Source organism: Aplidium turbinatum, chromosome 7 (genome assembly GCF_918807975.1).
Source record: "Aplidium turbinatum chromosome 7, kaAplTurb1.1, whole genome shotgun sequence".
In the NCBI taxonomy this organism is placed as follows: Eukaryota; Metazoa; Chordata; class Ascidiacea; order Aplousobranchia; family Polyclinidae; genus Aplidium; species Aplidium turbinatum.
Window position 1 is genome coordinate 24,266,221 of NC_137478.1, and position 16,292 is coordinate 24,282,512.

Here is a 16,292-nt window from a genome sequence, read left to right on the forward strand (position 1 = left end):
TGCTCTTCAGCAAACACATCACATGCAGTTGCAATGATTGCACTCGACGTTTCACAATTGATGTGAAATTATGTCGGACATTCAAGCAAGTCTGATGAAATTGTGACGTTGTTGATCTTATGCATTTTTAACAATTTATGTTTCTTCAGAACACAAACTTTGAACGCTTGGACGGATCAGCTGTTTGTCATAAAAGTGAGGTTTTTGTTATCGGTGGAGAGAAAACTAAAGTGGTTGAAAGATTCAAGTTAAATGATGAAGAATCTGGTTGGACTCAACTTGCTTCGACAAATTTTGTCAGAGATGAAGCTGCTTCTGTCGTTTGCAATGGTAAGAATCCACTTGAGTTTAGATTCAAATTAAGTTTGTTGCACAACATGCAGATAAACTCATGTTTGTGACAAAAGTGATGAATATTAACAACGATGAGTGCCGAGTGCGCATGTGACGCGCATCACACAAGCTTGTTCTGGAGTGCCACATCCTCGCTAATGTTTCACCTTCATTTCACTCGATCAACAATTTTTTACGCAAATTTCACTATCGAGCGTTTATGTTTTATAGGTTGATGTTTGATGAAATTACTTTGGTTTGTTTGGAAGTTTGGTCCGGAATGCCACATGCTCGCCAATGTTTGCGTTTATTTTCGCTCACTCAACAATTTCACTATCGTTGATTTAATTTTTCAAGTTTGATGTTTGATAAAAACGACTTGGCGACATCTTGCGATATAAAATCACTTACACTTGCACGAGTCAGTTCAATTATGTTCACTGAGCTCAACAAACGGACATTGAAAATTATTAGTTACATATGAAGATGATATGATTGGAAGTCCTCTGAGCGTGGTTACGTTTGTTCTTAGGGAACTTACTACGTCGCTTCCTTTCCTCTTTCTGCTGAAAGTTATTGCACATCAAAATCACCAATTTCATTTTAACGAATGTCACATAAAGTTCATCAAAATCTATTTGAAGTAGTGATTGCGAATCTTTTCACCTAATAACAGAAAAGAGTGCTGAGTGGTATCATGACAAACTAAAGTAATGAAGGGCGCTGACTTTCCCAACGGTTTTCACCAACCTGTTTTATTTTTGCAGAGATGCTAATCAAATTATGACGTCACGACCTGGTAAACTCTGCAATAACATAAATTGACATTGATGGCCATTTAGCTTTCAGAACAATGTTATATGTGCTAGCAACGCTGGCTTGGTGGCGCAGTGAATAGAATGCCCACCTCTTGATCGGTAGACGTGAGTTCTATACCTTGTCGGATCGTGTCTGAGACGTTATAAAATTAGCACTAAACTTTGTTCTTGCTTAGCACTAAACATTGAAGAAATGGATTCGGTGTAACAATGCACCCGCCCGTGCGGCTGCGATCACAAAGCGCTGAGCACAACGCATAGGATTCAATACGCATATTAATGTATCAACAATAAAGTATAGAGTTTTATATGTCTATGTCACGTCATGTTAATAAGTGATATTAAGCCCAAAAAGATAAAATAGATTTGTAAAACACTCTGCAAATCAATAAACTCGATATCTAGGTTAGTGACGTAAAAATTATCTGAACGATTGTAACGAGTATCATCATCGTGGTCGCCTCTATCTTGCCTCCTATTATAGGTTTTGTCTTCCTTTAATGGCGACGTATTTGAATGGATGTGGATGTCAGATGTAACATTGAAAGCCCATCATTCTGTGGTAAAATTAACGTGAGCAGAAGTCACATTGTGTAGAGCTGGAATAGGCAACTTGCACCTCGCGGATGAACAAGTTGTTTTTTAAGTTTTTGTGGAATCTTTCTTCTTTTTCCAGCCATTTTCCCCCAAATATGATTCATTATTTAGGAACGTTTGTTTGCTCAATTATTTGTTTAAACACAATAACATTCTATGCACTTCTCACTAACTTTTATTTGAGCATTCACATGTCTGTATAATTAAAATGATATTTTATATGTTTAATGGAGTACGGAGAAAGTTGTCATAGGAATCAGTTTGAAAAAAAAAGTTTTTCCTGAGGCTGTGAATATATGCTAACCTACTTTTACCTAGCAGAAACAAAAGTAGGTCTGTGATAGGTCACGAAAGGCAGTTCTGTAATTGTACTGATCATCAAGGCTCCAAGATGTCGTCAACTTCACCAACATTACAATTTTTGGTTTAAAATTTGTAAATATATTGGTTTAGTGGGAAGCGCAATGTACTCCACGGATGCAATCTGCTTTCAACAAATATCGCACTCGGTGTTTGGTTGGTCTTCACTGTGGAGTAGGAAAACAATATTTTCATGGGACTTGCTATGAAATTCCATCTAATGTTCATAGCAAAAGGGTAGTTTGAATACTTGTTGTAGAGGTTAACTTTTAGTCTGCTGGAGATAAATTTAGGCCCAATATAAGTAGCCCACTTGTTGAAAATGTTGCTTGCCCCTGTCATAGAGGGCGACGTAGTATATTTAAATTTAAATTTTTGTTTATCTTTTTTTACGAAAAACTTCTTTCCATCCCTGATTTTCCTCCCCTAAATATCTTTTGTTAGAGATGTAATAAGCATAACCTATAATATAGATTAATAATATCTAGTTTTTTTCTCGTCGTCTATTTTTATTTTTGAAAAACCTTGTGCCATCCCTCATTTTCCTCTTTCAGGAAATCTTTTCTAGAGAAGTAGCGAGCATAATCTACATATACTCACACCTAGTGTTGAATGAATAATGAAACTTTCTGGTAATGAGGTGTCCACTTAACTCAGTGAGTTTTTCGTTCCTGCCTACTTCCAGAAAATCATCAAGATTCTTTTTATTTTAATTTTTTGAATCAATTTTCAATATGCTTTAATTCCAGCGTTTATACATAACAAAATTTGTTCGCATTGTTCAATATAAAATTTGTATTCCTTTTGGCAATAATTATGAAAATGATTAAATCTATTTATTTAAGTTTCTGTTATTTATTTAATCTAATTATTCTAAACAAAATTACAATTGAAGAGAATCATTGTTTATACATGAACAGATTCGATCTTCACTGTTGGTGGCTTGGAAGGTGATGACACTGGTTTGACTTCATGTGAAAGTTACAACTTTGTTGAAGACAAATGGTACAACAGCGTTGATATGAATGAAGGTCGTTGTGCTCATGCTTTGGCTTCCATTGGAGGTTTGAACTTTGTTGAAAAATTAAATAAGTGTAATCAATGTGTTGTGATGAAGTCATTCATAGTTGGTGCCAACACTGTTGTTACGGATCCCCTTCAAATCTGAGCGTTCTTGCGACTGTTAATTTTTTTATCGATTGTCGATCAATTAATCTCGTGACGTCATCTCACGGTCGCTTTGGAACTGTCTTTTAGATACTGACATCGCTAGAGTCAGGACGTATTTTGCTGTCTCCTAATTACTAGACAGTGGTTGTTTCAATAATTGGTAATCTATTCATCAACCTCATCACTCGAATTAAGTTGGTCACTGTTATTCCTTTAAGTGTTTACATCATAGGCTTGAGCCACAATTATACTGTGTTACCCATCTCCCTTGGTGGTTTAACTGAGTGTGGTATTTTAGACAGTGTGGGTGTCAAGTCAGGAATAATTAGGTACAGGTTGACGACTGATCTACCAGACTATCCACTAAAATTAAGTAGGCGAGCAGCGGCGGTAACAACTGTTATGCAGTAAAACTCATTCATCAAATTTATAATTAAATATTATGATCTTACAGTAATTCATTACATTATAATTTCATTGGTTTTACGAACCATTCTTTATTCTATTGAGAACAACAACATGATCACAATCCCATTCGATTCATGGTGGGATTGATCAATCTCATTTAATCGAATGTTTCCAATAAATTGTAATTATTGCACAGTTACTTGGCTGTTGTTTCGCCCCAACCATTACTGCACAATGCTCAAGTCCTTTCGTCGTTTAACCTTTTGCCTCGACATAATTACGTTCAAGAATATAGATCAGTTATAGTTTAAAAAACAAGAAAACGTAATTATCGTCGTCATCAATTTTCGCCGAATAATCCTTTTAATTTCGTTCTTAGAAGCAAATTATACCGCTTAACATGTTTAAATGGACTTTGCAGAAGTTAGGTTTAAGAGATAGTTTTAGCATTTTGATATTAAAAAATTATGTCCGATGTTTATACGCACAACAATCTCTGAACGCTCAACGCTCCAAAAATTAACATGCTTTAAATGATTTATCGCCATTTCATTAAACATTAAATAATATTAACACAAAATGAAATAATTGATAACTACCCTGTGCTCCTTTATTTCTTCATTATAATCATCTTATTGGTTATCGACTACGTGCCTGAGAGGTGAAAGCGCTTGCACGATGCTGGTGACGTCGGTTCGACACCTATCCAGTATCCATTGTGCCTTGGCACACACAATGACATGTTTGAAGGTGGACACGGAGATTGGCTTCCTTGTCTTCACGTTCACTTAATCTAAGTCTTCAATGACAGAGCATAAGTGTGGATATGACAAAACTGCTCACTTGGGTTTCAAGAATATATAAAGAAACAAATAGTCTGAAAAAGCACCAGCTGGAAATGTTCAGAATGAACTGCAACAGTTTTGGAAACCCAATGGATACATACAAACTAATGTCCATTGAATCAAATATTGATTTTCATATTGTCCTGAGTCTCAAAAGTTTTTGTAGACTTCAAAAGAAAAATCTCATTGTGTGAAGTGTTGTGGGTTGTAGCCTTCTATAAGCAGAAAGAAGAGGTTAGATTACACATTATTATATCGGTATGAAGCCTTTATTGGGGACAACGATAATAACAAATAAGAACTCATATTTTCAAACGTAATTTGTACATGACACCATAATACTTGAACGATTTTAATGCCTTCTGAACGGCCAATCAAATATTAGCTTATGTTTTTGAGATATTGAATTGCTTATGAAAATCATTTCCTGAAAACTAAACCTTTATACCTTACGATTTTTTGAAGTCGTCACTCAGTTTGCATTTTTTTAAATATATTTTAGCTTCAATGATACTTTTAATCAATATTGTTCCAAAGTGAGTTTCATTATTCTTTGTTGTTGAAGCAAACTGTGAAAGTGTATATTAATGTATGTGTTGTGAGAAATAGAATGCATGCGCAATTTGCATGCATTTGCTCAATTTACTCTTAATCTGTCACTTTTATACGTTGAAACCAATTGTTTTCACGTCATACATGCCTTAAGTAAGACGTTGCGACCGTCCCAGTCCCTTGGTTTTGCTACTGTTTCTATGCATTTGCATTGTTCTCATGAGTTTTTCAGTGCAACCAATTGGGAATCAAAAGTATGTATCTTAACTTTGTTTTGGATTAAAACTTTTTGTGAAGGAATTCGATTCGTTTTGACCGACAAAGTTTGTTTCAAGCAGTCCTACTGCATACATGAAGAATAGCTTAATGAACAACATGAAACACACAAAAGTTGAAACCAACACAAAACAGTTCAATTTATACCATGCATCTTACATTCTGTGTATCCAACTCACTACACGTAAGGAGACATGAGATAGAAGCTACCTTAGCAAAATGATAGTCTTCCAGTGCAACACACTGTTTGTAGTGAAAAAAAAATCGTTAGAGTAAAGCACGAGAAAAGAAATAGATACAAAATGTTTGCACGTTTGTTCATCCGGAAGTTAACTTTTCAATGCTTTTGTTAACATCATCCACTTTGCAACAAATACTGGGTCTGTTCTTATTTGATTTCCTTTTTCAATAAAATTAAAATAATTTGTGAGCTAAGCGTTCCAAGCAAATCGTGAATATTCTGTAAAATCCATGTCTTAAAATAATATCGCATGCAGTAATTGTTATGTCTAAATTTTGTATCGAATTATTTGAGCTTATCAGGGCTGTGTGGAGTCGGAAGGTTTGTGAGGTATCTGGAGTCGGAATCGTTGGAAAAAGCACGATTCCGACTTACTTGATATAACACGAAGAACAATAGCACGTTTGTTGGTTGTGTTATTTTTGTGTTTAAGTTAATTTCTTTGTCTCAATGATTGTTCTTTTGACTTAGTGGGAAGTACAATAGCTTAGGTTTGCTCGAAATGACGTTTATTTACAATGAAAACGAAATGTGTGGCAATTTAATTTGAAACAAAATCAAGACAAAATCTTTTGCGTCAAATTAAAGTAAGTGAATTATTTTTGAGATGTTTTCGTATGTGACACTTTTATGCTTAAACATATGTAGCCACTCTCTTACAAGTTTTATGTTTCTTTTGTATAAAATTAAATAACGATTTCTGGTAGTTAAGCGACGAAATACCAAAAACATCATTAAACTAATCACTCTAAAAGTTTAGCTTTGGATTTGAAAAAGTGCCAGTTTTGTACGTTATATTGGAGTTAGCCGCACAGTTAGAAATTGAGAATTTGTACATTTTCGTTCGACTTCACAGTTTGATTTTCATCAAATCGATTTTTATGCAAAAATAACTCAATCCTAGATTGACTCATTGAGTTCTTTTTGCTGCTTAATGTATGTAATGATGTTCGCCAGGTTTCATCATGAGAACGGCGACATACGCATGCAGATGCTGTCACTGATACTTGCCGAGTTTGACATTTTCGCTAGATTGCCATATTTGTGTCGTCATGAAATATGGCGCCATACTGCTTTTGAAACAGTAGCCTATAAGGATGTGTTACAATTCTTTATTACTTATTTGTGTATGTACAATCACACTTGTTGCTCATCAAAAGATGTTGAAGTTACAATACTACCATAGTAGCGTGACAATGTTTTACATAACTTCCAGCAAAACTAAATTCTTTGTTGCACTTTATTTTGATTTATATTTATGTTAAAGAAGAGAAAATAATTTTTTCAAATTTAAAAACTTTCGGAAATTAAATATTTAATGTCAAATATTTGAGCTCGCGAAATGAACGGGATGTAGTTGCTGGTGTGCAGCACTCCTGTAGTCGTCGCACCTTTCATCATTATTATTATTGACACAGCCGCAACAATCACTTTTGTTGCATTTTTTCATTTAAGCATTGATTTATAAAGAAATGTGGGGATGAAATTGGAATATTATTATTAACAAACCATCAATCTCCAACAGGGTTGATATACGCTGTCGGTGGTTGTAACAGAGGGATGTTGAACACAGTGGAACGCATGGATCCACGAGAAGGTCGGTGGAGAGGAATTCCGTCGATGAAAGTTAAAAGATTTGGCTTCCCTGCAGTTGTTTTGAACGATCAAGTCTATGCAATAGGTAGGATCGGTTGTATTATTATGATATCAACGTTTGTTACCATGTTTATATTGATCTGTTTGTAACAACTAGGACATCTAGAATCTTTTTTCTCAATGTTTGAGATTTGACTTTATTAACCATTTCGTTGGCGTGGTATCTGGATCTTTTGCTTATACAGGCTTGCGTTCCATGACAAGCGAAATAATTATCAAAAGTATTAAAACAAACCAAATCCGGTACTCACAATCCTTCTTCGTGGCATTCAGAACAGCTCAGTTTGGAGTAAGTTGACACACGATTACGTCACAAGGCCTGTGCAGCGCTTTGAGTGTGGCTTGTGCAGCGCTTTGAGAAGCTATTTGAACAAAGGATGACAAAACATAGATTAGCGACACCCTACGTCTAACCAGGCACAAGAACAACTGTAACTTGACTCAGTGCTACTCAACCACTGGATTGCGACCTATATGTGGATGTCTCGTCCTGCTGCTCAACATAACAAACAGTGTACCAGCCTCATTTTTGTAATCAAATATCGATTTCGCTTTTAAAGCATCTTCAGTTTGATATCGTCATGAGCCTAGTGGACAGTTTGCTCTTGGACAGTTTGGCTCTTGACGATTTAAATTTCATAACCTAGTGGACAGTTTGGCTCTTGACGATATCAAACTGAAGATGCTTTAAAAGCGAAATCGATATTTGATCACGAAAATGAGGCTGGTACACTGTTTGTTGTGTTGAGCAACAGGACGAGACTAACAATAAGAGACAGTCAACCGCTTCTAGTGGACAGTTTGCTGGGTGGTTCTCAAAAAACAGAAAAGTTTTATTAGTTTATATGTGGATGGTCCTTGGATGTCAATGGTCAAACTAACATGGATCAATTTGACAGGAATCTCACAAAGTCCTAAAAATAATCCCAATAAATCAAAACTTTACAAGTTTCGCTGTTTAGTTTTGCAATAGTTTCAACAAGTTCTATTGATCATGTGTACATCTGCTGCATTGCATTAACTTTTCCTCTGCTTTGAAAAGTTTTGAAACAAACCATTGCCAGTATGACGACTGTCATTGTGACGTCACTACACGGGTACGTGGCCTTTCATATTTCGTTAGTTTATGATTAGGCTGCAACTGTTAAGTATTTTCTTATAAACCTGCTTGATACAAAAAGTCGTGAACAGCTAAATATAAGTTTTTTGCTTCAAACTTCCAGTTTAGTGATTTACATTGCGGCACCTAATGACAGAGGAGATATTGTCAAATCATTATTTGAAAAAAAAAATCCTTGAATTTATAAAGAATTGGTGGTAACTTCAATAAGAACATACAGTAATTCTTTAAAAATAAAATCTGACATTAAATTCCAGTAGCTAACTTAAATTTTCAACTTATTGCGAACGGAAATATTCGCTTTGTCGTTGCCAAGTAGGCCTACACAGGAAATTGTTGTGCGTCCACCATTATGAACAGCTCGAAGCTTCTAAGATCACTTTCTACATTTGCGAGTGTATCTGATTTTTTCATTTCCAACTGGATAAATACTTAAAGAATGTTTCGGTCCAAAAATAAAACATCGACTTTCACCACCAATACATGATTTGCTAGAAGGTTGCTATTACAGAAAACGTTTCCGGCATAATCGATCTTGCCACGATTTGAATATTCAACTGGTTTGTAAGCTTCACTTCGGGAAACGGAATGTTGACAAATTGAAGTTGCTTCAAGTTTTCATCTTGGAGGCTGTTTGAAAGAAGTTGTTTATTCATCAACAGTGGAATAACCTCAGCAGAATTCTGCCGATTGTAACAAATCAATAAAACAAGTGAACCAGAATTCAGCAGCATACTCTGTTGTACGTTTTCGCTGCACACAAATGTATGCAGCAAAAACGTTTATATTTCTGTCAAAACAGTGTCTGTGTGGAAAACCTTAAAGATTTCAGAAAGAAGTGATGAACAGAACAAATCTCAACCCTGGGTGTCATTATAACGCAGATTCAAGATGATTGCGATATCTCACCACTTATGATTTCTAAATGTTTCCATTGCATGACGTCACTTATTGAGCCTTTGCATAAAATGTAATAATGTGTTTTTTTAAATGATATTTATTTGCTTATTTTGCTACAAATTGCTATGAATGTTCGTCCTTGTAAGATGAAACAAAATTTTAACTATTTTGCAACTCATTCGAAATCGTTCACTCAATAAGCCAATGCAGATGCTATGACAGTTTGTTCATCATCTTGGCTGGTACACTTTGCGTCCATTTAGTCTCACTTGAGTTGATTATTTGGTGTAAACCTTGCAATATAACAAGTCTGCACTGCTTCAACGAGGCAGCTAAGGTTACCAGAATATTTATACAATTGGTGAATATTAACTTGGAAACCTTGTTCCGACAGGAGGATTTGATGACAATTGGTCCCGACGGTCTTCCGATCTGTCTTCAGTTGAACGATTCGATCCACGGAAGCAAGCATGGTCCGATGTTGCTGATATGAACGTTGCAAGATGTTTCCACGGTTCATGCGTCATAGACGTGATGGTGTATGTCGCTGGAGGGTGAGTGGTTGTTTGTGAACGTCATCAATGCATAGAAAGCATGAATAAGTTGAATTAATGGAGTCTACCAACCTGTGAATAGAAACATACGAGATTCTAATAACTTAATATGAGAGGATTACAATTTATTGAGACATAGTTTGGTTGAATCTGTCCATCGCTGATGTAAAATTTCAAGTTTTGGTCCATTTTGTTTTTAATATTTCAAATTTGCGATATTCAACTTTTGCAAACGACAGAGTTGATTTGATTGAATTAATTCAATCAGCTTTGAACAATGTTTTGTCTTTTAATATTTTTGCTTCGTGTTGTAATTTTTTATTCGATCATAATTTACAGAAGAACCGACGCAATAGAAACTTATGATGCAGCGAAGAATACGTGGGAAGTAGTTGGAAATGTTAAAGCTTTCAATGAAGAAATGTTTATTGTAGGGATATAGTTGTCATTAACTGGCCGCGTCATTACATCAATGACGATTCTTACGATGTTGAACATGAATCATCTTGATATGTCTTGATTCGTTGCATTTTCGAAATTCAAAATCTTTTACTTTCCTTTTTATAGAAGCAGATTTGTTTGTATCGCTTTGCGTTTGGCACATTTTCTTGTTTTGAGAATATTAAACAAATTATTTGTATTTTATTTTGTTGTTGAATCATCGTTTCAAAACGATAAAAGAGCGTAGGCTAATATGTGGAAATTAAACTTATTTTTCAGAATATCTTTTTTTCAGTTTTCAGAGCTGTGAACAAAGAACGATGTTTTTTGTGTTTTCAACGTTGTTTTATATCAATGCAGAGTAAGCCAGAAGTAGTCGTCAATTTCATTGATCTCATCAGGCATTGTTTTGTTGTTAACCTCTGACTAGCCCTGGCGAAGAGATAACATGCGAGCGATTTTCTGTTCTAACATGCTCAACCAACTCGTATTAGCTCAAAGTCTCCTGAGACAATAAGTGACATATTATTTGATTGGCCTGTGCAAGTGTTGTAACCAAAACTTTGATCGAATTGTCATTTCTTAGTATTTTAATCCCATTTCCATCATTTTACTTAGCTTAGCTAGAGTGCCCCTGAAAACTAACTCATAAATTACGTAATTTCTTTGCTGTGCTGCATTTTGTTGTGTTATGTTTCTAAAAACACTTGAATCCAGGGAGAGATTGTCGCAAAACAGTTCGATTTGAACTCTAATGTTTGTCGTTCATAGCTCTATAATGTATAGCGCTAAACTTCTACTCAAAATCTAAATATCTATTGATAGTTGCGGATAGGTTGCTTACCCACCGTTAAGATGAAGACCACTGCATGATACAATCCATCTCATAAAGCTTTGCTAAGATAACTTGGTTGGCTCTAACTGGGGCATTAGAGTGGTCACCTTGGCGCATAGCTATCTCAGCGCTATATCAGCAATATGCTGCAGGAGAATGTTCGCCTGCTTAAATCCGTAGTGCTCGCTGCCAATCAAATTGAGTTGTTCTTTCCTTGATTCCCTTATAGAAGTGTACGTAATAATCAAAATTTGTAACTGATATTTCTGCTCTTCTTTCGTTCAATGATATAACTCCATTATGTCCTCATCAGAATAATCAAAGTTTCAAAAATAACAATCAAATCACTATTACACTTTTAATTTGGTTTATTTGCTTTTTGTTTGGTGATTAACTTTAAGATGAGTGTTTTATGTAAACCTTGCAATAGAACAAGTCTGTATTGAATATAGACTAAGAGCCAACTAAGGTTACCAGAATATTTGTATGATTCTTGGATATTAACTATTTTATATCAACTATTCAACTAGTTTATAATATGTCGGGTAACCTATAGTATAGTGCTCTTGAGGTTTGCCGGTGAAGAATTTCTGCACAAGGATAAGTTCACTCAATGTGGTCAACTTTAAAAGCATAACCTGGGTAATGGGTATCCAGTGTCTTTCAATTACTCAGCAACCATTTCTAGAGATTGCAATGGTAGCCTCTGGAGACTTGGTCCATTGATGTTTACGGCCAACAGCGTAAATACAAGTGGTAGCTTTGATCATAGCGTGGTGTGATCAAATATTTTTCTAAATCCACGTAAATTTATTACAAATGTATTTATTAGCCTACCTTGTTCTTGAGCAATTGTATTGACTGATATGCGATCATTTGACCCGACAAATTGCACTTTGGCGCATAATCAAAGTTACGTCGCTGGTTTGGAGAGCTTCGGACAAAACCGTCAACTGCCAAGCACAATTCTTAAAAAAAAAACAAGGTTTCGAATAATTGCTTGGTAGTCGTTTTGATAAAATACTTGTGAACGTGGCCGGTCTGCTGCTTTGGATTTATTTTGTTTTGGTAGGTTTTTGAAGTAGGCTATTATGAATAATACTGGGAAACTATGCTACAGCTCGAGCTGTTCAAAACAACACACATTTTGAAAATTTTGTTGTGACTCAAAATTCCTTGTTTTGTCTTCGTTTCAAAATATTTTTTTCATCGAAAAATTTGTATAGTATGTTACTTGAAGTTTAAGCTTGTTAAACTATAGTTACCTGCAAGTTAGGTTATTTCATCTACTCAATGAAAGTTTTACTACGAGATCCAGAATGTAACTTTGCAGTCTTCGTATATTACCCGAATGAAGCTTAGACTCTGGAGCAGTGGTTTTCAATCTTTGTGTAGGCCTACTATTCCCCCCTTACAGAAGTCTACATTATCATCGGCCCCCAGAAACACATAAACACGTTGCAAATTTATTACAAATATATTAAACAACCCAAACAGTCACTTAACCCGCACCCGATCTGGACCAGATAAAGTGGTTGTTTGGGAAGAACACGAGTCCCAGCAAATGGTATTTCTTGAACGAGATGGATGAGTTTGGTAATTTTCATCGAGCTTTTCAATATTGGGAAACATTTTGGTCAAGCATAATCGTAAATCGCACTGTTTGCTGGTGGATGATAGCAATAACGTCAAACCTGAAAACACTTTTGTCCAAATATTAAGTCGGAAATGAAAGATTCAATGACCTTACCTCGTTTCATATGAGCTGCATGGTATTTAAAAAGTTTCGTGATCATTCTAACTTTTTGAGAATACGCTGCCCTCGCTTGTCGACCTTTCTGGGTTTTCTCCCCTCTATTGTATGTTTTTACTGCAAAGCCCAAGAGGGCAATGTGATCCAATTTGATAATCACTGGCCTAGAGCACCACACTTTTCGACCAGACCATTGCAGTGATAACTTGCGAATGACGTATCATTGATAAGTATCAATGTTACGTTTACCTCATTGTATAGCATTGCAAGGTAGGTCTACAGTATCACTACACCATAGGTTTGTTTGTCAACTAAAAAGTTCCGTGCGTACATTGCAACATCACAACAAGCAACAGCTGTCATATTTACGTCGTTTTAATGTTACGAGATGTTATGATGTAAAAATGACAACTGAATAGGAATAGAATCAATTAACCCTTTAAGGGATATAATATTTCTAAGAAAGTTTTTTTCAAAATAAATATGTTTTGTAGTTTAAAATGGCAACTTAAATTGAATTTAAGAATTTTTTTTTAAATTTGTTTGTTTGTTTATTATAAAACGGTATGGTACATATGTGTACCATTGTCCCTTAGGGGAAATTTTATTGACAACTCTTTTGATTATAGTTGCTTCATATGAGGAGCCCTATTGTTTTTCATAAGCACTTTCGCTTTACAGTCTTGTGATTTTAAAAATTTTACCTACACGACTATTCAATGTTAGGTATTTAGGGGGTCAACCCAGCCCCATATTCACCCCTTTTATTATGAAAATGTTGTTTCCACGCAATATAATTTGATGATGGAAATCAGAAATTACCACAATCATACAGAAACAACTTCCAAGTGTAATGGTGACAGTTCAGTAAAGTTAGCCACATTCATGGTACAATGAGGAGCGACTTCTACCATTTACAAAGCACAAGTGGACATTGCACTCAACACATATAGGGGGTCAACTCAGCCCCATATTCACCACTTTTATTATGAAAGTGTTGTTTTCATGCAAAATAACTTGATGATGGAAGTCAGAAATTTCCACATTCATACAGAAACATCTTCCAAGTATAATAGTGACAGTTCAGTAAAGTTAGCCACACTCATGGTACAATGAGAAGCAATTTCTACCATTTACATAGCACAAGTGGACATTACACTCAATACATATATTGCTTGTTCTGTTTTGGAGTGTTTTTCTGGTGCAATGTTTGCATATATGTACATAGGCTATTAACATTTGATGATATTAAAGAGCTACGAATATGCAACAACACGAAAACACACTGCCTACAGCAGGCACCTCAATAAGATTTGAAAAGTTATCTGATATTTCCCCTAAGGGACAATGGTACACATATGTACCATAAAATTTATATGATTTTTTTCAATACTAAAATACTTTCAACAAAGGTAAAAACGTTTATATATTACAATACAACAACTATCCTTTATGTTTCTGAATGAAATAGAACAAACTGCTGCTTGCTGTTTCCACAAACATACCGTGAACAGACGTCACCGTGGTACTGCGTTAACTGCTCAAAAACCAACCTTTGAAATGTGTGAAAAATGATCCAGAGTTTCGAAATTCTAATTTTATATTGAACAATCAATGTAGCAGAATACTATAAAAATGTAAAATTAACAAAAAAATGTTTATTTTAGTTGCGGAAGCCCAAAACTTTTATGGTACACATATGTACCATTGTCCCTTAAAGGGTTAAAACAAACATATTATGAAATTGTAAAATATTTCGTTTGGTTTCGATGCAAATTTTCTTTATCTTATGTGACGTGTTACTTTTGGAAGCGAATGAAAATGTGTCATCATATTTTTGAACGTGGCACCACAATGTTTGAGTGGCCTTTTAAATGTTCCCCACTGTTTCCCAGTACATGAGAAATGCAGTGTAAATGTTGTCAGTTGCAGCTTTCACTTCACAGTAACTTCAACACCAGTAACCGCCAGATTTGCAAAACGTATTTTCAGAATTTCGATTACTAAAAATTCCTGTTTTCTTTTTTTCCAAATCTAAGACCAGGCATCCAAAAAAATTACGACAAAAGGATAAATATTATAAAAAAAGACAAAAAAGATATGTATTTAATGATACAATCAGCAATAAGCAAAGTGCTCTTTGTTGATAAATCACAAACTTTAATTGTGGTGAACTGTAGTGCAACAAAACAAGGACTTTCGAAAGCGACTTTTACTCTGATCACAACCAAAGCAATTTGATTCACATGTTGACAGTATTGGGGCAAGTGGCAGCTTGCACTCTCATGAGGATGGTTAAATTGGCAATCCCATTAAACAGGTTGATTTATGGTGTACGAGTTGACGACTAAGCATACTTCGTTCTGTTTTGCACCAGCCTTCGAATCGTTGTTCGTTGCATAGATGATTTGCATGTTTCTTGAATAAAAGTTGTCATTTATCTTTTGAGAAAACAAAAGCTGGTAATCAGGACGAATATAAAATGACGTTGCCAACGTTCACTGAGTCGTTTTAGTTTTATTCTATCATTGTGACATGAAGTTGTCAAATGATTTTAGTTAATAAAAGGAGTTTGCATTCATCGTAAAGTTACATTTGAGTTGTTACTAAGCGATAGCAACCAAACAGGGTTTGTTCAAGTCTATTAATGGTTGAATGGATTTGAAGTATGTAAAAATGTTGTTGCTGAGCGTTTGCAACTAAACATGGTTTGTTCAAGGCTAACGGTTGAATAGATTTGAAATATGTTTGTGATGTCATGGTTTATGTTGGCTTGGTTTGCGTGTGATCAACTTGGTTTCTTTGTTTGGTGCCGCGCTATTCTCGTATTGCAGCAACTTGAAGAGTTGTAAAATAATATTGACTTCAAGTCAAACTCACGCGCTGTCAAGAAAATTTCTGACAGTAAAGGCGCGAATTCGCACCAGCATTGTTCTAAACGACTTGGGCAAAACAAAATTTCATTTCAACATTTTGTTGTTTCGAGCAACTCTAATTATTGCAAACGAAACATTTTGTGTGAATATTTTTTGCTATGATAAGTTATTTGCAGGTATTGGTATTTTGGTAAGTATAGTTGCAGTTAACGGAAAGTTATTATGTTTCCTTTAGTCAGTGGCTTATGAAATTTCATTGTTTGAGTTAGTTATATATTGAATAGCTTTCAAAACAATATTTTGCTTCAATTCAACATTTAATTTCTTGATCCTCTTTCATTTCGAAATTGTAACATTTCTTTTTTTTTATGGGTTTCAAATAGAAGTAAAATGCATGAGAATATTAGAATGCAAAAAATGTCTTGAAGTACACAATGTGCGGCCTTGCTTATAAACTGCTTGGTCAACTTTTATTAAATTTCTCTAAAAAGTGTTTTGCACGTCATCCAATGTATTACAAAACCTTTTTTGTGTTCAGTTCAACAGATCATAGCCCT

The 16,292-nt window shown here is 35.0% G+C and overlaps 1 protein-coding gene across 1 annotated transcript in view; it reads left to right on the forward strand.

Annotated features, from left to right (window-relative positions):
- LOC145774425 (kelch-like protein 23) overlaps positions 1–11,325 on the forward strand; it is a 30,458-nt gene extending 19,133 nt beyond the window's left edge. The window contains exons 12-16 of the mRNA XM_082585675.1: positions 150–330; positions 3,029–3,172; positions 7,126–7,281; positions 9,671–9,830; positions 10,170–11,325. Coding sequence (XP_082441801.1) covers positions 150–330; positions 3,029–3,172; positions 7,126–7,281; positions 9,671–9,830; positions 10,170–10,272 — 744 coding nt within the window. The 3' untranslated portion in view covers positions 10,273–11,325. The remainder of the gene's footprint in view (positions 1–149; positions 331–3,028; positions 3,173–7,125; positions 7,282–9,670; positions 9,831–10,169) is intronic.
- Positions 11,326–16,292: the final 4,967 nt, after the last annotated feature.